The sequence below is a fragment of the Takifugu rubripes genome, chromosome 9, assembly GCF_901000725.2.
Source record: "Takifugu rubripes chromosome 9, fTakRub1.2, whole genome shotgun sequence".
Taxonomy (NCBI): domain Eukaryota; kingdom Metazoa; phylum Chordata; class Actinopteri; order Tetraodontiformes; family Tetraodontidae; genus Takifugu; species Takifugu rubripes.
The window spans coordinates 8,513,025-8,529,426 of NC_042293.1; the positions used below are offsets into that span (position 1 = coordinate 8,513,025).

The following is a 16,402-nucleotide window of genomic DNA, read 5'->3' on the forward strand; positions in this document are numbered from 1 at the left end:
CCAAATATTCTGTTAGAAAACTCAACAGTAACAGACTTGTCTGATAAGTCAAGTTGAGGCTCATGTTCAAACCACAGCCACATTTACATTGTAACTGTACAAATACTTGCTCAGCGTGAGCTGTTGTTTAACAAAGACATTGTTCAAACTGCACTGTTTGGACTTTTCCAATTAAATGAAAGAAGAATTTCAACTTCAACTTCCAACTGAAGTGACTAAGATCTTTTTAAAGAAATGACACGTTGTAAGACTCTTTATTTGCATTGAAGGCATATTTCCCCACTCTGCCAGACCATAACGCGTAGCAGACAGCAGAACAGAACTCTCTTTCGTCCTCCGGTCACGTCTGTGCTGATGGCAGTTTAGCCGCTGCGGGCCAACAGCGTCTGGAGACTCAGAAAACGTGGCCCTCTTGTAAACATCAGCTGACACGAGATGCCTTTTGAAGCAGGTTGAAAGGGGAAAAAAAACAAAAGACCAGAGGATGTTGTTGAAATTGCATTGTGTTTGCATTTATTTCTCCAATACATATTCACATTCAGAGCAGTTTCACTACAACAAGGAAACTAGTTCATCTCTACAGTCATGAAACGAATCACTAAGTGGAAAATCAAGGACAAAGGTAAAGTGTGTCACCGCGTGTCGCAGAGTAAAATAATAAAATGTTTGTTCATGTGACGTGACACTGTGTCTTTTCAATGTAAACGAAGGAATCATACCAAACTAACCCACCGTCACAAGCAAAAGTCAACGATCGGGGACACTTTTCAACAAAATAGCACATTAAAGTGATTTATTATACATTTACACTTCTCTTTTTTGATTCAGTCATTTTCAAAGGTCAAAAAAATGGCAGCATACACTTAAAAAGGAGAAAAATAACCATGAAGATTGACTGGCCTGTCTGGAAGCATAGAAAAATGGCAGCACATAACAGATTCATAATGATATCGCAGAGAAAAGATTCAGCATTACTATTTCATACGCTCATCGAGAGTCACGCAGATGTCGGGCAACAGCCAGTCGCGTTGGTACGGTAACGAGACGCCACAGGTGCTTTGCAGGTCTCCGGTTTGAACACTGCTGTGCGGTAATTGCCAAAGAGCAAACGGCATTAATGACAATTCTGATTCAAACGGGAGGAAATCTTTAAAAAGAGACTCTGAAGATGGAGGTTCATTCACAGGAGAGAGTGAAAACACACAGGCCCTCACAGGTCCAGGTCATTTTCCACAGGATCCGCCATGCCGGTCCTCTCTGGCCCCTTACACAAAGGACAGAGGCGAGCTGTTGACAGGTGGAGGTGAAGCGGGCCTGGCCCGGCTGCTGGTCTGCAGACGCTGGCAGCTAAATGTGAAGGCTGATCTCCTGCCTGTCACCTTCCACATCCTCACCTGCCACAGTAGCGCTCAACAATAACCTTCCTTCTGTGCGGGGGGACATTTTGTGCGCTTGATACACGAGCTTGTTATTTTGGTTTTTTTTTGACAAGTTCTTAATGAAACGGGTCAGTTATGGGTGTTCAAGTCACAGAGACTTTAAATATTTCAAAAGTGCTCCTCAAGAACTGGTAGCTCACCAAAATGTAGGCGGCCAACTAGAATAATCTAAGAAGTATCTTCTGGCTTGGCGCCATCAACAACAAACAACAATAGTCAGGAGGCTTTGAGAGGCCAGAAAAAAGCAGAGCTTATATAAGTTTCCCACATAGCAACCGTGCGAAGGATGGCCTCTCCGGACCTCCTTGTTCCCACCTCATCCTCCAGAATCAGTCCTGATATCCAGCAGCATTTTGCTAAAACCTCGAACACTGGGGACGCACAGCAGGCGAGTGCACGTCTCTCAGCCTCCTCAGCAGACGTCCGCCAGCACGAATTTATAATCATTGCTAAAATACAATCTGCCAGCAAGGTGGACAGGTGAGGAGGGGAAGACAGAGAGCAACGCAGGACCGGAAGAGAGTAAAACACAGACGATCAGATGGCCCAAGCAGAAATATCCTGCTGACTCGGGGCAAAAAAAAAAAAAAGATAGAGGAACTATCTGACGACACACCAGCGAGAAACGCTGAGCTTATTTTCCCACCCCTGCTTGAACTTAAGACTGAGACTGCTGATGTTTAAGGAACCTCCATGAGCGTCTGCCCGCAGAGCCGTCATGGTGGCCGTTGTGGCGTGTAGCAGCTCCAGGGGTCGTACACGCCGCAGGATCGACCCGTCCAGTGGTGATTTTCCATCTTACGTTAACAGTGGTATTAATGCCGTTTATACTGAATACTGCCGTCAAACGGTCGCTGACACGTTCAGGCGATGCTACCGATCCGGTTTCAGATGTCGTGAAGTGAGAAGTAAGAGAAGAAGGAGGAGACCCCAGTGAATGTGTTGATGATATCTAGGACTATGGTAGTTCACAGTGTTTCAGGCCCAAAGTTGCTTCTGACTTGTCACACACACACATACACACACACACACGAGCGTGCGCATACACTCTGAAAACATGCCTGTACTGTAGAAACTTCAGATTCAGAGGGTGAGACAAACGAAGGTTGCGGGCGACAGATCAGAGGAAAATATCAGCCAGCCTGTCTGGGATTAACTATGGAGGATTTGGTGGGATTAAAGCTGATAAAGTGTGCTGTATGAGGGAATTACTGGGAATAATGGGATTACGGATCCCTCACATGACAAGTCCGGCCGCTGATTTCTCTTTCATTTCAGCTCACACAGTCGTGGTGTGTGCTGTGTTCTGAACCACTGATTGCCATCTAAGGACCACACACACACGTACACACAAGTACGTAATATGGTCCCAAAGCCCGTGACGGCAGGATCTAGTCCAGCAATAAGAACCCTGCAGATCTAATAACTAACCCAGCAGGATTTTGGGGTCAGAGTCTTGAGAGCACGCTGACTCTTGAAATCTACATTTGTGGGAAAAGGAAGTGGTAGAATACTGCAAAACCAATGCAAAGGCCTGTGCTGCTCAGCGGGGGTGCGATTCGCCGCCACAACAAAAATACTCCTCAGTATTTCTTTGAGTCAGTGTCAATAACTTGTCAACAGGAATCTTCTTCAAACAACCGCCTCTCGTTTAACAAGAAGTGGTTGATGCTGAAACTACAAAGCAAACCCAACTGCGCTGCCGCAGTCACGCCAGTCTGGCTATCCGCCTTCCCTTTTTTTCCCCTTCCTTCTTTGTCATCCTTTCTGTGCACATCCATTTAGTCACAGGCGACCATGCCGCTCGTGCGGGGAGAAAAGAGTGCGAGGGTGGAACGAACAAAGGCAGTCTGGCTGATGTCGGGCTGCGGACACTAACACAGTTGTGGAAATGCTCCTGACTTTCAGAGTAGCACCCATAATTCAGGGAAATACAATCGAAAAAGAACACACGCACGCACGCACGCACGCACTCCCTTTGAGGCCGCAAAATAGATTTGGAAGTAAGATTGGACCACATGAAGCGTGGGGGTCAGTGTGGAGACAGTGTGGAACATGAGGTAATCAGACACACTTAAACGCACGTGCGCACACTGTACATGCATATGCACACTTCTTGAGGGTCCCCAGTGACATGCGCTGAGAGGAACAGCAGGTAAATGTTACTATTCTCGTCTGTCAGTTATCTATATTGAAACATTCTAGGATCAGCGGAGGCAGGTAGGAGTGTTACTGGTACCACAGCTTCTGGGGGATGAAGAGCGGTGTAGGACTACCTGAGGGTAGCACACTGAATATTTTGTGGAGAGTTCGATGGAGGTGCCGACATGCGTTGAGGGAGCACCGGGATGAGATAAAGGTCGAGAGTTTGGGGCGTCCAGCAGTGAGATGTGTGGGGGCAGGGGAGACTGAAACTGTTGTTATGGACAACGTGCTGCCTTCCTGGCCACTCCCACATCCTGGCACTCCACGGCTGACAGCGCTATTAGCATCTGGGCCGCGTAGTAGGTGGCCATGATGATGGCACGCGAGTGAGGCACGGGGAAGCAGAATTTGTTGACAGCGATGGTGAGATCCGAGACCATGAAGAGCACGGCGCCCAGGCAGGCGGACAGCTTAGTCCAAGTCCACAGGTCGTTCGCCAGCTGCAGGCCTGCCACGGCTCTCCAGCCCATGAAGCCGATGAGGGCGATGTACACGCCCACCAGGTAGGTGAAGGGTCCGGCGAGGTAGGGGTACAGCAGGATGTAGCTCAGGGAGGAGACGCCGGTGATGACCATGCCCGCAGCCACGTTCAGAGGCTTCATCCCAAAGGCGGAGGAGTAGAGGATGTGGGTGATAGCGAACATCAGGAGGCCTGCAGGAGCACAGGAAGTGCAAAAAGGGCTCAGTGTGTAAATAAATAACTGAAAATAAGTGATGCATTGACGATTTGGCAGCCGTTTCTGGTTTGTTTCACAAAGCTGTTTACTAGACAAAAGTGGTTTCTGAAAAAACGGGAAGACTGATGTCATGTTTGCATCTCATAGCAACAAAAGTAAAGCCCGAACTGTAGGAAGAAAAAGGCCCGAGTGATATGCTGATGGGTTTGGGATGGGTCCCTCACCGTGCTCGAAGTAGCCCTGCTCCTGCCAGATGAGGAAGGCATCACCCAGAGCGGAGAAGATGAGGCCAGCCAAGATCTTACGCGCGCTGGCGTGAGCACCCAGGAAGCTGAAGCCGTGTGCCAATAAGAAGACCCACAGGCAGAAAATGGGCAGACATTTGATCAGGGCGCTGAACCAGGAGGGGCTGGAGGTGGGAAGCCACAGGACAAAGTACACACAGGTGGCCTTGAAGAATGGCACCAGCTTGGGTCCTTCACTTTTGACCTGAAAACAGATTAAAGATGGGACGTCTTGAGTGGCCCACAGGCACGTGATGGCGAGTGAAGTGAAACTTTGTGAAAATGACCCGAGGGGGAAATGCAGACAAAGCTTCCACATGATCCTCTGGCCGTCTTTAACCTTCTCTTCTCTTATAACCTATCTCCACCTTTGCCCCACATTCTTCTCAGTGGGAGTTACCTCTCAGCTTCACCATCCCAACTGTGCTGCCTGTTACATTTCTTTCTGTCCAAACACACAAAATTACAAAAACATAGCAGCACACACTGTACCTGATTGCTCTTCTCTGTATGACTCAGCTGATCCAGAAGGTTTTTTCTGATCAGATATTAATGCTTAATTAATGCTGGATCTTAGCATGCCATGAACACACACATCCTGTTTTTAATACACTCGCACCTTTAGTCAAGTATTCCATTGTGATTTGATAAAAAAAAAAAATTAAACAAAGCACTCTTTCTACTGATATGAGAGAATTATTTGTGCGGCTTTTATTACTCTGTTGTTCCTTTTATACAAAGGCTTAATTACAGTGAGTTTCTAATATTAATAATTTCAACTTCCATTGGTTATGATGAAAGAAGAAGTAATGTGGCCATCAAAACACAATTCTGCTTTGGGGCACAACTGAGCACTTCTCTGCTTCTTCATGTTGCTTTCTGTAAGCCATATGTTCAGTGTTTTTTTTAAATGAATAATCATAAGAGGAAATTGAATATAAATGTTTCTAAGTCAACATCTTCCTGATAGATTGAATAATACCCTGCAAGGGTCAGATCCTTCTATGGCTCAAGGAAGTCAGATATGACCGTCACCTTTGATCTTATTTGTGCTGCCATTTTTAACTATACTCAACTGTAGCTTCCTTTCCCATTGTTCTACACGTGAACTTAGTTTATACAATAACAGAGATACAGGAGGATGACAGCCAAGCCTGAAAAAGGACAAACAAGGAATATCTGCTACAAAGAAAGCTACACATGCAGCTGGTCTGACCCCTGTGTTATCATAGTTGTCTTTGTCACGATGGCTAAAATGCGATTTAAATGGCCGGCATAATTTGGAGAGTGGAGTTAGGACCAGTGTAGGGAGGACGATCCAGGAAGGAGAGAGCAGCTGCTTCTGTGTGCCAACTAAAACACAGAAAACAGCCCAGCCATGATAAACATCTACTCGACCAGTCTGAGTCTTACACCACCGATCAACAGAAACATGATAGGTGTAAATAAAAGACCTGTAAAGTCTCATGCACGCAGTCTGGCAGAGGGGAACGGAAACATAAGTGTAGTCCTGGCAGGAACAGCTGGTGTGTGTGTGGGGGGGGGGGGGGGGGGGGGGGGGTCATATGACAGTGATCTTTCCATTCTATTCCATCCCTATAGCAGATAATAACAATACAAGGCTTAACTCGTCCATCTCTGTAGCGTTTTCGATGTATTCTATTGGGTTTGACAACTGTCGAGGCAGAAAAACACCCTAGACGCATCACCGGTCCTCACTGGGGACTTTGTGTGAGGACCCTCCGAGAAGATGTCTTGAGTGAATTATTAAAAAGCTTTTGTAATGATCTAACACCTCACACAAGTTATTTTTTATCCCCTGGCCAATAAATGACATGTTATCTTATAAGACAAAGACGACCTGCCTTTTCTGGTTATAGCTGACCTCATAAGAGGCCGAACGCTTTGTTACGAACGCTTATTACTTTATAGTGTATTATTAAAAACTCTTATCAAGATTGGCTTCCTTATTCTTATACTAATTAAGAACCATGGCTCTTAAGCAGAATATCTTCGAGATGCTAGTACTTAGAGCCCAAATTGAACATTTAAAGAAGTTAAAGGTTTTCTAAAAGTAATTGCATCCCCACAAATGGTTGTTGGGAATTTTCAATGAAAAGTTGCACTCTGAAAGCAAAAACACCAGAATTGCTTTCCCAGAAATAAGACTATTATTAGAAAAGTTAATAAATGATTGTTCTCATGAGGGATCTGAGGTCTGAGAGAGAAATTATGGCCTACTGCACACCAGCAGCTTCTCTCTGTGAGCCCCATCCATTCAGTGACAAAGAGTCTTTACACAGATTAAGCGCATCATCACCAAGGCAACCAGTGGGGAAGCCTTTCATCGCAGCAAATTACATCACACCATCCAACCTCAGCGCCCAGGAAAAGAGGAACATTCCAGGACTTTCAAGGAAGCGGATGCTTTCCTGCACGATTTATAACCAATGCACCCTCCTGTAACGGTTCAAAAGCGGTGTGGTCCATACATGCTAACAAAAGATAGCTTGAAAAGCGCCTACAACAAAAAAGATGAAGAGAAATCCAGCCCCTGTCGGAACACGCAGCTCGGCGCATGCGTAACGGGCCGGCACGGGAAAGAGGAAAAAGAAAGACACAAAAGCTCGTCACATGACACTTTTTCCCTTTTCGGCCAAGGGCTGCCTCTGGGAAATGTGTGAAAATGTCCTTCCTCTGCTCAGAATACCGAGCATGAAACATTTGTGGCGACACGACATGAAAGCTAGCGTTACAGCCGGACACGGAACTTGTCCTGCGCAGAGTGCCAACACATACATATTATCAGATTCCGACCCAATAGAACGATGACAGATTATCATGTACGTCCGATGTTGTCCGAGTGACCAAATCGAATTTATAAACCAGGTATTGTCATACAATGGGTTTTAAATGTTAGCTGGAAGAGCCCGCAGTGGCCTCCGGAGAGAAAGTTTAACACGCTAAGCTTTCAAAATAATGTCAATGTCAAGAATTAGATGTCTAGCTATTAATAGCGAACGATAGATCCCATATAGAACACGTCCAAATTATTGGATAATGATGCTTCTTATTTAGCAACACCCTCATAAGCGTTTAACGATTGATGAATATAAACTGGCTGTAAGGGGATGCTCACCACTGTTACCGGAGAAACCATGGCTCCCTGGTGGACTGTGTTTGCGGCGAACGGGAAAGAACCTCAGAACTCAGGTCAGATTCTCCTCTATATGTTGCTCTGGTAAAAGGGATGCCGAATGTTTTTGTCCTCGCTCCGGTGGGCGGTCCAACACCCTGTAGGACGGTGGCGTGGGCGTGAATTTGTCTGCTGACCAATGACAACGCACAAATCCAGTGAAGGGGGCGGGTTCAGAAGGCAAAGACTCCCTGTTGGGAGGAGTCAGTGTGTTGTTTATGTCAGAGCAGATGGTCTTTATTTACATTTTGCAGAAATCGAGCTATTTGGCAACATCTGTGTCAGAAAAGGCCTTATAAATCATGGAAAAAACTTCAAAAAATAAGTATCCCTCTATTAATCAAAATGCATTCGTTTTTAATAAATATATTATATACACAATGTGTTTACATCCTTTGTCTACTGTCTTCACGGAAGATGTTTTGGGCTAAACCTGCCTTATTTTGTAAAATTAGCATGCTCCTAATTCAATATGCGGAAATGTGAATAAATGATTTTGTCATTGATAATTCCAAGATAAAATAGCTTTATTTTTGCATGTCAGCGTTAGTGTTTATTTTTCTTCAGAGCAAAATCTACGATGCAATAACGACATCTTGTGGAAATCATATGTAAAATCCAAACAAATCCTGAAGAAACGTGGAAACAAAAATGATTGCGGCCGACACCTTATTAAACAGGTCAGATCGCATTTTATCCGGCTTGGTGTCACGTCTTTGGACTTAATCTGACTGTACAAAAAGTATAGTTTGTTTTAAGACTCTTTTTCTATTTCGAACTGTAATCTTTTCCAAATATGTAATTCTCGATTTTTTTTAATAATATCAGCGGTTTTTGCTTTATCGAAACAAAACGCATTTCACATGACGTCAGTCGAAATACGTCCTCAAATAACGTCACCAAACCTTTCACAACGTTTCGCGTATTGTGTTTGTTGAAAAAATGAGTGGCTGATGCTGGCAATTGTAAGGAGTTGTTAGTAATACGATTACAAAAGGATAACAATTTAATTTATACCTACCCATATTCCACACCATTGCCAGGCCTCTTTTGCGTTAAACAAACCAAAGATGACGCGTGCTGACACAAAAGCGGAACTACGTAATCACGACTTCGCTCACTTCCGTAAAATACTCCAGAGCCTTTAATTTGTCGGCTCTGCGCTCTTTTTGCCGTTAGTCTTGAGTTATATCGGCGCTTCATATGTCAGAGTTTTTAATGATTTTTTTCCGATCCTTTTTGATAATTTACATTATCGATGGGGGTGGCCTCCGTTAGTGCGTTTTGTTTTTATCTTAACAAAAGGCAAGGTCTTTTGGACTGTTTATTTGGCTAATGTTAAGACAGGATTAGCTTAGCTGAAGTCCGCGCAGGCTATTGAAACGAGGCAACGTCATCTTTATTTAACAATTGCAGTTTTCCTTTTGTTGGTATTTGAAAAGTAGTTTTCTCAACACCTCGCCAAGTGTTGTTGGTGGACGCCGAACCTCGAGCCAGTTTTGTTTCTTATTTAATATTTGAACGCTAACGCTGAAAGCCCGCACCTCCTTTCCATGCTCTTTGCTTCAAACGCACAGGTCATTATGTCATCTGCAGCCAAAATGATGGACTTTGACAATGTTTTGGACATCGCCTCGCAAAACCAGGGTGTCAGCAATGTCCAGGTAGGGCTGTCATTTACACATGGCTTTCTCAAGTCAAGTTAAACGAAACACGTATGGATGCTTTGATATCATGTGATTTACAAGTCTTAATTTAAAATATGAAAACGTTTGACATTTTGCACATTTTCCTACGTGGTAGGGTATATAGCAGACGCAGTGACGACCAATACAATGACTATGTATATAAATATATATATTTCTAATAATTCAGACCACTGCATAACCTGTACTTTTCCCTTGACCTTTAACAGAAGAGATACAGTTTACAAGCTGGACCATCAAAAAGGGACCCGAGATCAAAGGGTGTAAATCCAACTGCTGTACAGGCTCTTCTGAAAAAACGGTCCCATGATACTAAAAAGAAAGGTAATGATCCCTGAATCATGTATATGACACTGTGGATAACTTACAAAAACTCATTTAGATCTTTATGCTGACATTTGTTTCAGAAATCGAAATGAAGAAACAGAAGGAGACCTTGCTTGCTAGGAGGATTGAGCTGAAGTCGGACCGTAAGGCACGAGCTATGGCATCTAGAACCAAGGACAATTTTAAAGGATACAATGGTGTTCCAATCACAGATAGTCCAAATAAGAGGAAGACAAAACTGGAAATGCAGGAAGAAAGAGCCATGAATGAGGACAGATTTAGGAATACCTCAATAGACCCAGCGGATGATGAGGATAATTATGAATACGAGCAGTCAGATTCAGAACCAGATCAGGAGCCAGAACCGCTGAGAGCAGGCAAAACTATTGGGAGTGGTATCAAGCCTTCATCTAAGAAACCCAGTGGCCCACCCAAGCCTCCTCTGGCCTTTGCAGACTTACTGAAATTGGCAGAGAAGAAGCAGCATGAGCCAGTTGAGCTCAAGCCCAAGACAGTGAAAAAGGAAGAAAGGCCCCGTACAGCGGATGAGATGAGGGAACTAGAGCTGGAACGCAAGGCAAAGAGGCAAGGCAAAGACAGAGAGACAGACAGAGACCAATCCCAACCAAGTTCCATTTCAGGAAAAAAGGGCAATATGGAAAGGGATCAAAAAAGTGGCAGGCCACTAAAGAACTCTTCAGAAAAACCTAGTTTAACCAGTGGGTCCAGTAAGAGACCCCACCAAACAAAAAACATGGACAAAGGCCCCTCTTCTTCCAAAACAGATAGAGACAGATCCAGCATGCCTCAAAACAACAGAGACAGACCCAAGACAAGCTCCTCTGGATCATCTGGTTCCGTTACTAATAAAGTTTCTTCAAAACCAGCCTCATCCCGGATGCCAGCCAAACAAGGGTCCTCCATGAACTCATCTGGCCAAAAGTCCAGCAGCCCAAGTGACCTTAAGTTAAAAAAAGAAAGCACCTCATCACTGCAAAGAAGAGCTCCTAGTAGTTCTGGGAGCAGACTTCCATCAGAACCAGGCCAGAAATTTCAACAGGGAAATGGTCCACAGCCCAGACCCAGTCAGGGAGGGTCATCAAGGCAGGGGCCTCCAGCTGGGGGCCGCCCATCTGGTAGAGGAGAATCAGTTCGACCTGGAATGAATTCTGCTTTAAAATCAGGTGGTAATTCACAGATTAGGCCTTCATTAAGTGGACCTCCTAGGGCGGAGAACCAACTCGAGGCCCGGCAGGGAGCTGCTTTCAGGACGAAAGCTAATGTACCACAGGTCAGGTCTGGGGGAAGGATCACACATGGCCCCCTCGGGAGTACTGGAATCAGAGCTTCTGGGGTTGGGTCGAGCCAGTCTGGTGGCGGTGGACCGTTACCTGGCCGATCAACTAGCAATATTGGATCAGGACCGGGGAGACCAAAATGCACTGTGGTTTCTGAGACCATTTCATCTAAGAATGTCGGTGTATCTCGGCCAGGTGTCCCTCCTCATATGGGCATGCCCCAGAGACCTGGGATGCCCCAGAGACCTGGCATGCCCCAGAGACCTGGGATGCCCCAGAGACCTGGGATGCCACTAAGGCCAGGGATGCCCCAGAGACCTGGGATGCCACTAAGGCCAGGGATGCCTCCTAGACCTATGATGAACAGACCACCAGGTGAGACCCTTATTGCATATGAAGGTGCATTAATAGCCGGATTTGTCAAATTACCCTGCATGTTCTTTAAAAATCTGACCGCTCTACAGGTACAATGCTGCCACCCATCACCTCTGCATACAAGCGAAAATACGAGGATGAAGAAGAGTATGACCCAGAAATGGATGATTTTATTGATGATGAAGGAGAAGAACAAGAAGAAATTTCTAGACACATTAAGGAGATTTTTGGTTATGATCGGTCCAGGTAAGATTTTCAACCTGTCAATCTTTATTTATGTTTACAATAACTTCAAAGAAGCAACCTTATTCCCTTTTTATTCCCTCAGGTATAAAGATGAGAGTGACTATGCACTTAAATTCATGGAGAGCAGCTGGAAAGAAATGCAGAAAGAGGAGGCCAGAAGGTAAAATGAGTCATCAGGTCTGAATGCTGCATCACGTTTGTCTGCAGAGCTGCATCGTTCAATTTTTTGTGTCTGCTTGTACTTTAGCCTGAAGATGGCAGTGCATGAAGATCTGGAGGAGGAGAGACGGGAGCAAGAGGAGTTGAAAAGTAAAACGAAGAGAAAAAAATTGAACTGAAAATCGCCTAAAGTGAAAAATGAATGAATGAATGGGAAAAGGTGAAGACGAGAGAGAGCGCAGCTGTGAAATCGGCAAGCCCAGCGACTGTCTTGACCTCCATTCTTTGGACAGCAGCTGACAAATGTGACACAAACTGAACGAAGACTAGAGTTTTATTCAACAAAAACTTGAAAATATGCACAGGTCTTCTAGCCATGATATGACTAAAGGTTTTCTCATTTTCAATGTCTTTATTTATTTTCCCTTTCTGAGTGCAGAGTTTACAACATGGATGCTGAGTTGTTGTTTTTTTTTAAAAAAAACGACTAACAATGTTATTAAAAATGCTAATTTTGAACAGAGGTTATTTTTCCAAGTGCACATTTGATTGTAAAGACAACTGATTATGCAAATAGCTACTTGAGTGCTGGTCTCCAAAAAGGACTTGAAAATTAATTTCCCAGATGGTTTTATTTAATAGTGGCATTTTATATAAATTATTTTACAATCATAAAAATGTAATATAAACTGATTTTACTTTGTTGAGTTTTATTTTGGATGAACATTCGCCCTTTTCTTCGTACGGTGGGGGCGACATGCTTATTGTCCTTCGCGCCTGGCCGTAGCTCGCATGCCCAGTGGGCGTGGCCAGCCGGCGTTCGCTTCGCTACTGCCGGGAAGTTTGCGGAAGTTTTTCTTTTATCGCTGAAGTTAAAGCCACCCTAATAAGTCTACAGTAAAAGCAGGGTAGTTTGTTGGTAACTCGAGAAATGGACCTCAGTTCGGATAAAATACACAAGATTCTTTCCAAGGTTAGTTTTTTACAATTCGAGCTTTGGCCTGTCTAAGGTTTCATCACGTTGATATCGATGCTGGCTAGCGGCTAAACAGTTCTTGCCGACTGGTTTAACCAGATTTGTTACCTAATGCTCTGGCAAAACTTTGGAATATTACGGAAATATTTGATATTTTAGTTGGAAAAGACTACTATTTTTCTCTTTGATGGGAACGCTGTGATAAATGAAAACTCCATCAAACATTGGCAATAGATTAGGCCTGTTAGTGACGGGAACAGATATATTACTTTATCTTAATTACATTATGGCGAGATTTAATAAAAAAAACTGAAGAAGAATCAGTTATGTCTGAAACACTACAGCTTGTATATCTCTCTACATCAGAACAGGATGTATTCATTTAAATGAACATGTTCTTATTTTTTAATTACAAAAATACACTCACTAGTCTGAGTTTTTGATCCAAATTATATCAGTACAAATTCCACGATGTTGCCATTGAGGAGCTGCAGAAGATCCACCGAATCTTCCCTGACATGATCCCATCGTCGGGCACCTACAGTGAGTTATTTTGGAGGACAAATTCAGTTCCTTTTTATATCGATGCATTATAAACCTGACTGCTCCTGTTATTGATTTCAGCGTTTACTGACAGCACCCAGAAAGATCTGTTGAAACTGATCGGGAACCTCGCGGTCCAATATGGAGGTAGGTGTGAACTCTTGACACTAGAGACTGTTCATGGAGACTATTGTGCACTGATGACAGCTCCTCTGTCATAAGGTCGCACCTACAACTTCCCCGTTCAGCTCTGGCTGTTGGACTCTTTCCCCTTCACTCCTCCCATATGTTTACTGAGACCCACGGCTAACATGGTTATCAGGGAGGGCAAGCACGTGGATGCTCGAGGACGGATCTTCCTGCCGGGACTGCAAAACTGGGATTACGTAGGGTTCAGTGCTTTCCAGAATCAAGCACGATGGTGAGGATTAAATGTTTCCATTAGCTTGACTGGAGTCCAACTTTTCCAACAGCCCAAGTCATCAGTGGTGGGTCTTCTGAGAGAGATGACTGCCAAGTTTGAAGAGGACCCCCCTCTGTCCTCAAAGGCTCCAGCAGACAGTCAAAACCCAGAAGACCTTCTGAATTTTGTGACCAATCTTCAGATCAATGATGGTGATTCACTCAACCCCACTGTTTGATGATTAATAATTAACCGGATGGAGTTCAAGCTCAGTGTCTGTTTCAGGTGGAAGCAGACATCACGATAAAAGAGTGAACAAAGTCTCTGTTATCGGTGGAGGGGATTTAGGAATGGCATCAGTGATGAGCATTTTATCAAAGGTATCATGTGTTTTATTTAAATCCCTATCCTACATTTTACGGCCTTACGATGCGTTCTTGTTTTAGTACTGATTTTCCCTTTCCCCCCCTTTGTTTCTAGTGTAAAGTGGATAAACTTGTTTTCATCGACGTTGCTGACAGCTCCACCAGGGGCGGCAGTACTGATCTTGAAATTTTCCAGCTACCCAATGTTGGGGTGTTCAGAGGTACGGGGTCTGTTGAACTGTCAGTGAGTAAATGTCCACCGCGCGCTGAATCACCGCACGTGTTGGAGTGTTTCAGAGGGTGGACGATTAGTGTTGTGTTCAGGGAGCGCGGCCCTGAACCCATCAGAGGGGTGGATGAAACAAGACGACACCAAGTGTTTAGCCAAGGTCTAACTGCAGCAGCGGAACCTAAAGCTGCGGCTGTTGCTGGGGAGGCTTTAACCACCGGTTGTTCTGTCTCGGCTAGATTTGTCGGCCTCGGCCGGCTCCAGAGTCCTCGTGGTCACTGCCAACGCATGGAGCAGCGAGCAGTCCTACGTGAGCGTGGTCCAGACTAATGTTGACATGTACAGAGGAATCATCCCACATCTGGCGCGCCTCAGTCCTGATGCGGTCATGATCATCGCCTCACAGCCAGGTTGGTGCCAGAGAGTTGGAACGGAACCAAACGCTGCTCATTCACTTCCTGATGTGTCAGCATGTCTGCCTTTTGTGTCCAGTTGACATCATGGCCCATGTTGCCTGGAGGCAGAGTGCTTTGCCGCCAACGCGGGTGATCGGAGCTGGGTGTAACCTGGACTCAGAGCGACTTAGTCACATTCTGGATATCAACCTGAACACTCATAAGCAGGCCTGGGTCATCGGGGAGCTGTCGGACAACAAAAGTGAGACAGAGATTTAACATTTCCACAGTTTTTTCTACTTCCTGTTTTACCCCGCCCTCACTGTTGGTGTCATTAGTTGCTGCTTTATCCGCGCTGACATAATTGGTAGTGCTTCGCCTGTTAGTCACACACAGTCCTGCCTCTCTGGTTTGTAAACAGCGTACTCATGTATGTCTATGTCCTGCAGTTCCTGTGATGAGTAACGCAGGGCTGAGCTTGGGAGGTCAGTCAGACATCGCCCCGGGATCCAGTTCCACAAAACCAGTGCTGGACAGGTACCCATATGATTTACTTTTTGTAGTTAATGTTATTAAAAAGGCATTAAAATGCAGGAATGCTGCAGCTTGATTGTTTATTTACAACATTAAATTACGTGTGGGCTAATTGTGCTCAGAGCCTTTGAGATTATGAAGAATCGAGGTCAGAGGTCATGGTCCGTGGGACTGTCCATCGCTGACATCACAAACAGCATCTTGACTGACAAGAACAAGGTCCACTCGGTCTCCACACTGGCTCAGGTACAACTGCGTCCCTCTGATATCCCATGTTGCACTTCTTTCTCTCAAAGGTGCGACCGTTTAACAGCCCGTTGACGTGATAATTAAGTGACGCATTGAATGAGACGTGGGAGAGCCCGACTGAGATACGTGGACATCCTTCTGTTTGCATTAGGGCTGGTGCGGCATAGGCACAGAGGTGTTCCTCAGCCTGCCGTGCAGCATGGGCTCAAACGGATCCACGCGGCTGGCTGGAGTTACGCTGGGATCAGAGGAAGACGCCAAGCTGAGGGACAGCGTTACCTCGCTTTCTAACCTCATGGGTCAGCTCAGGATGTGATGAAAATCATCAGTCTCTTATTCTGCCCTAACGGTACTGGGTCAAATCATCCTACGTATCCATGTACAGTTTAGGTGTATTTGGTATCTAAATATTTCCGAGCGTAGGCACCTGGATTGTTACACTTGTGCACTACTTTTGAAATTCATAGAATCTAAATCAAAATGAAGGAAACATATTTTTATATCTGAGAATTTTACTATGGCTATATTTACCAAAATGTGTCATTATTTATAAACCAGGGTGTTGGCAGAGGAAAATTAAGAATGTATAGCACGTCATATCGGGAGTGATTTAAGTAGCTCTGTTGGTCGAGGACTTTATAATATGAAGGTTTCTGAACTGCGTTATTCTTTTGTTTTAAAAAGCTTCCTCCTATTATCTGTAAAATAGGACTGCAGGGTTTTTTGTGGGTGTGCAATAAATACGTGAATCAATTTGTTTGCTGGATGTTTGTGTCGGAGAGAGACGAGAGAAACG

The 16,402-nt window shown here is 44.7% G+C and overlaps 3 protein-coding genes across 5 annotated transcripts; 2 read left to right on the top strand and 1 right to left on the bottom strand.

The window, feature by feature from the left end:
• Window positions 1-487: 487 nt before the first annotated feature.
• tmem86a (transmembrane protein 86A) lies at window positions 488-8,866 on the bottom strand. The gene is made up of 4 exons (XM_003967398.3): window positions 8,823-8,866; window positions 7,745-7,992; window positions 4,546-4,810; window positions 488-4,296 (listed from the first exon to the last, which is right to left on the bottom strand). The coding sequence occupies exons 2-4, from the start codon at window positions 7,763-7,765 to the stop codon at window positions 3,860-3,862; spliced, it is 723 nt and encodes a 240-aa protein (XP_003967447.1). The 5' UTR covers window positions 7,766-7,992; window positions 8,823-8,866; the 3' UTR covers window positions 488-3,859.
• A 96-nt stretch (window positions 8,867-8,962) lies between these two features.
• Window positions 8,963-12,605, top strand: spty2d1 (SPT2 chromatin protein domain containing 1). Of its 3 annotated transcripts, none has more exons than XM_029841506.1 (7): window positions 8,963-9,465; window positions 9,717-9,831; window positions 9,915-11,435; window positions 11,472-11,507; window positions 11,597-11,753; window positions 11,836-11,913; window positions 12,001-12,605. In XM_029841506.1, the coding sequence occupies exons 1-7, from the start codon at window positions 9,355-9,357 to the stop codon at window positions 12,089-12,091; spliced, it is 2,109 nt and encodes a 702-aa protein (XP_029697366.1). In that variant the 5' UTR covers window positions 8,963-9,354; the 3' UTR covers window positions 12,092-12,605. The 3 variants fall into 3 exon arrangements, with proteins under 3 accessions (XP_029697366.1, XP_029697365.1, XP_011605572.2); XM_029841505.1 differs by having other exon boundaries at window positions 9,915-11,430; window positions 11,467-11,507; XM_011607270.2 differs by having other exon boundaries at window positions 9,915-11,507.
• An 85-nt stretch (window positions 12,606-12,690) lies between these two features.
• On the top strand, window positions 12,691-16,356 carry uevld (UEV and lactate/malate dehyrogenase domains). Its single transcript, XM_003967362.3, has 12 exons — window positions 12,691-12,885; window positions 13,347-13,431; window positions 13,513-13,578; window positions 13,654-13,817; window positions 13,905-14,046; window positions 14,120-14,214; window positions 14,315-14,420; window positions 14,668-14,838; window positions 14,921-15,085; window positions 15,273-15,360; window positions 15,480-15,603; window positions 15,758-16,356. The coding sequence occupies exons 1-12, from the start codon at window positions 12,844-12,846 to the stop codon at window positions 15,920-15,922; spliced, it is 1,413 nt and encodes a 470-aa protein (XP_003967411.2). The 5' UTR covers window positions 12,691-12,843; the 3' UTR covers window positions 15,923-16,356.
• The last annotated feature ends 46 nt before the right edge of the window (window positions 16,357-16,402 follow it).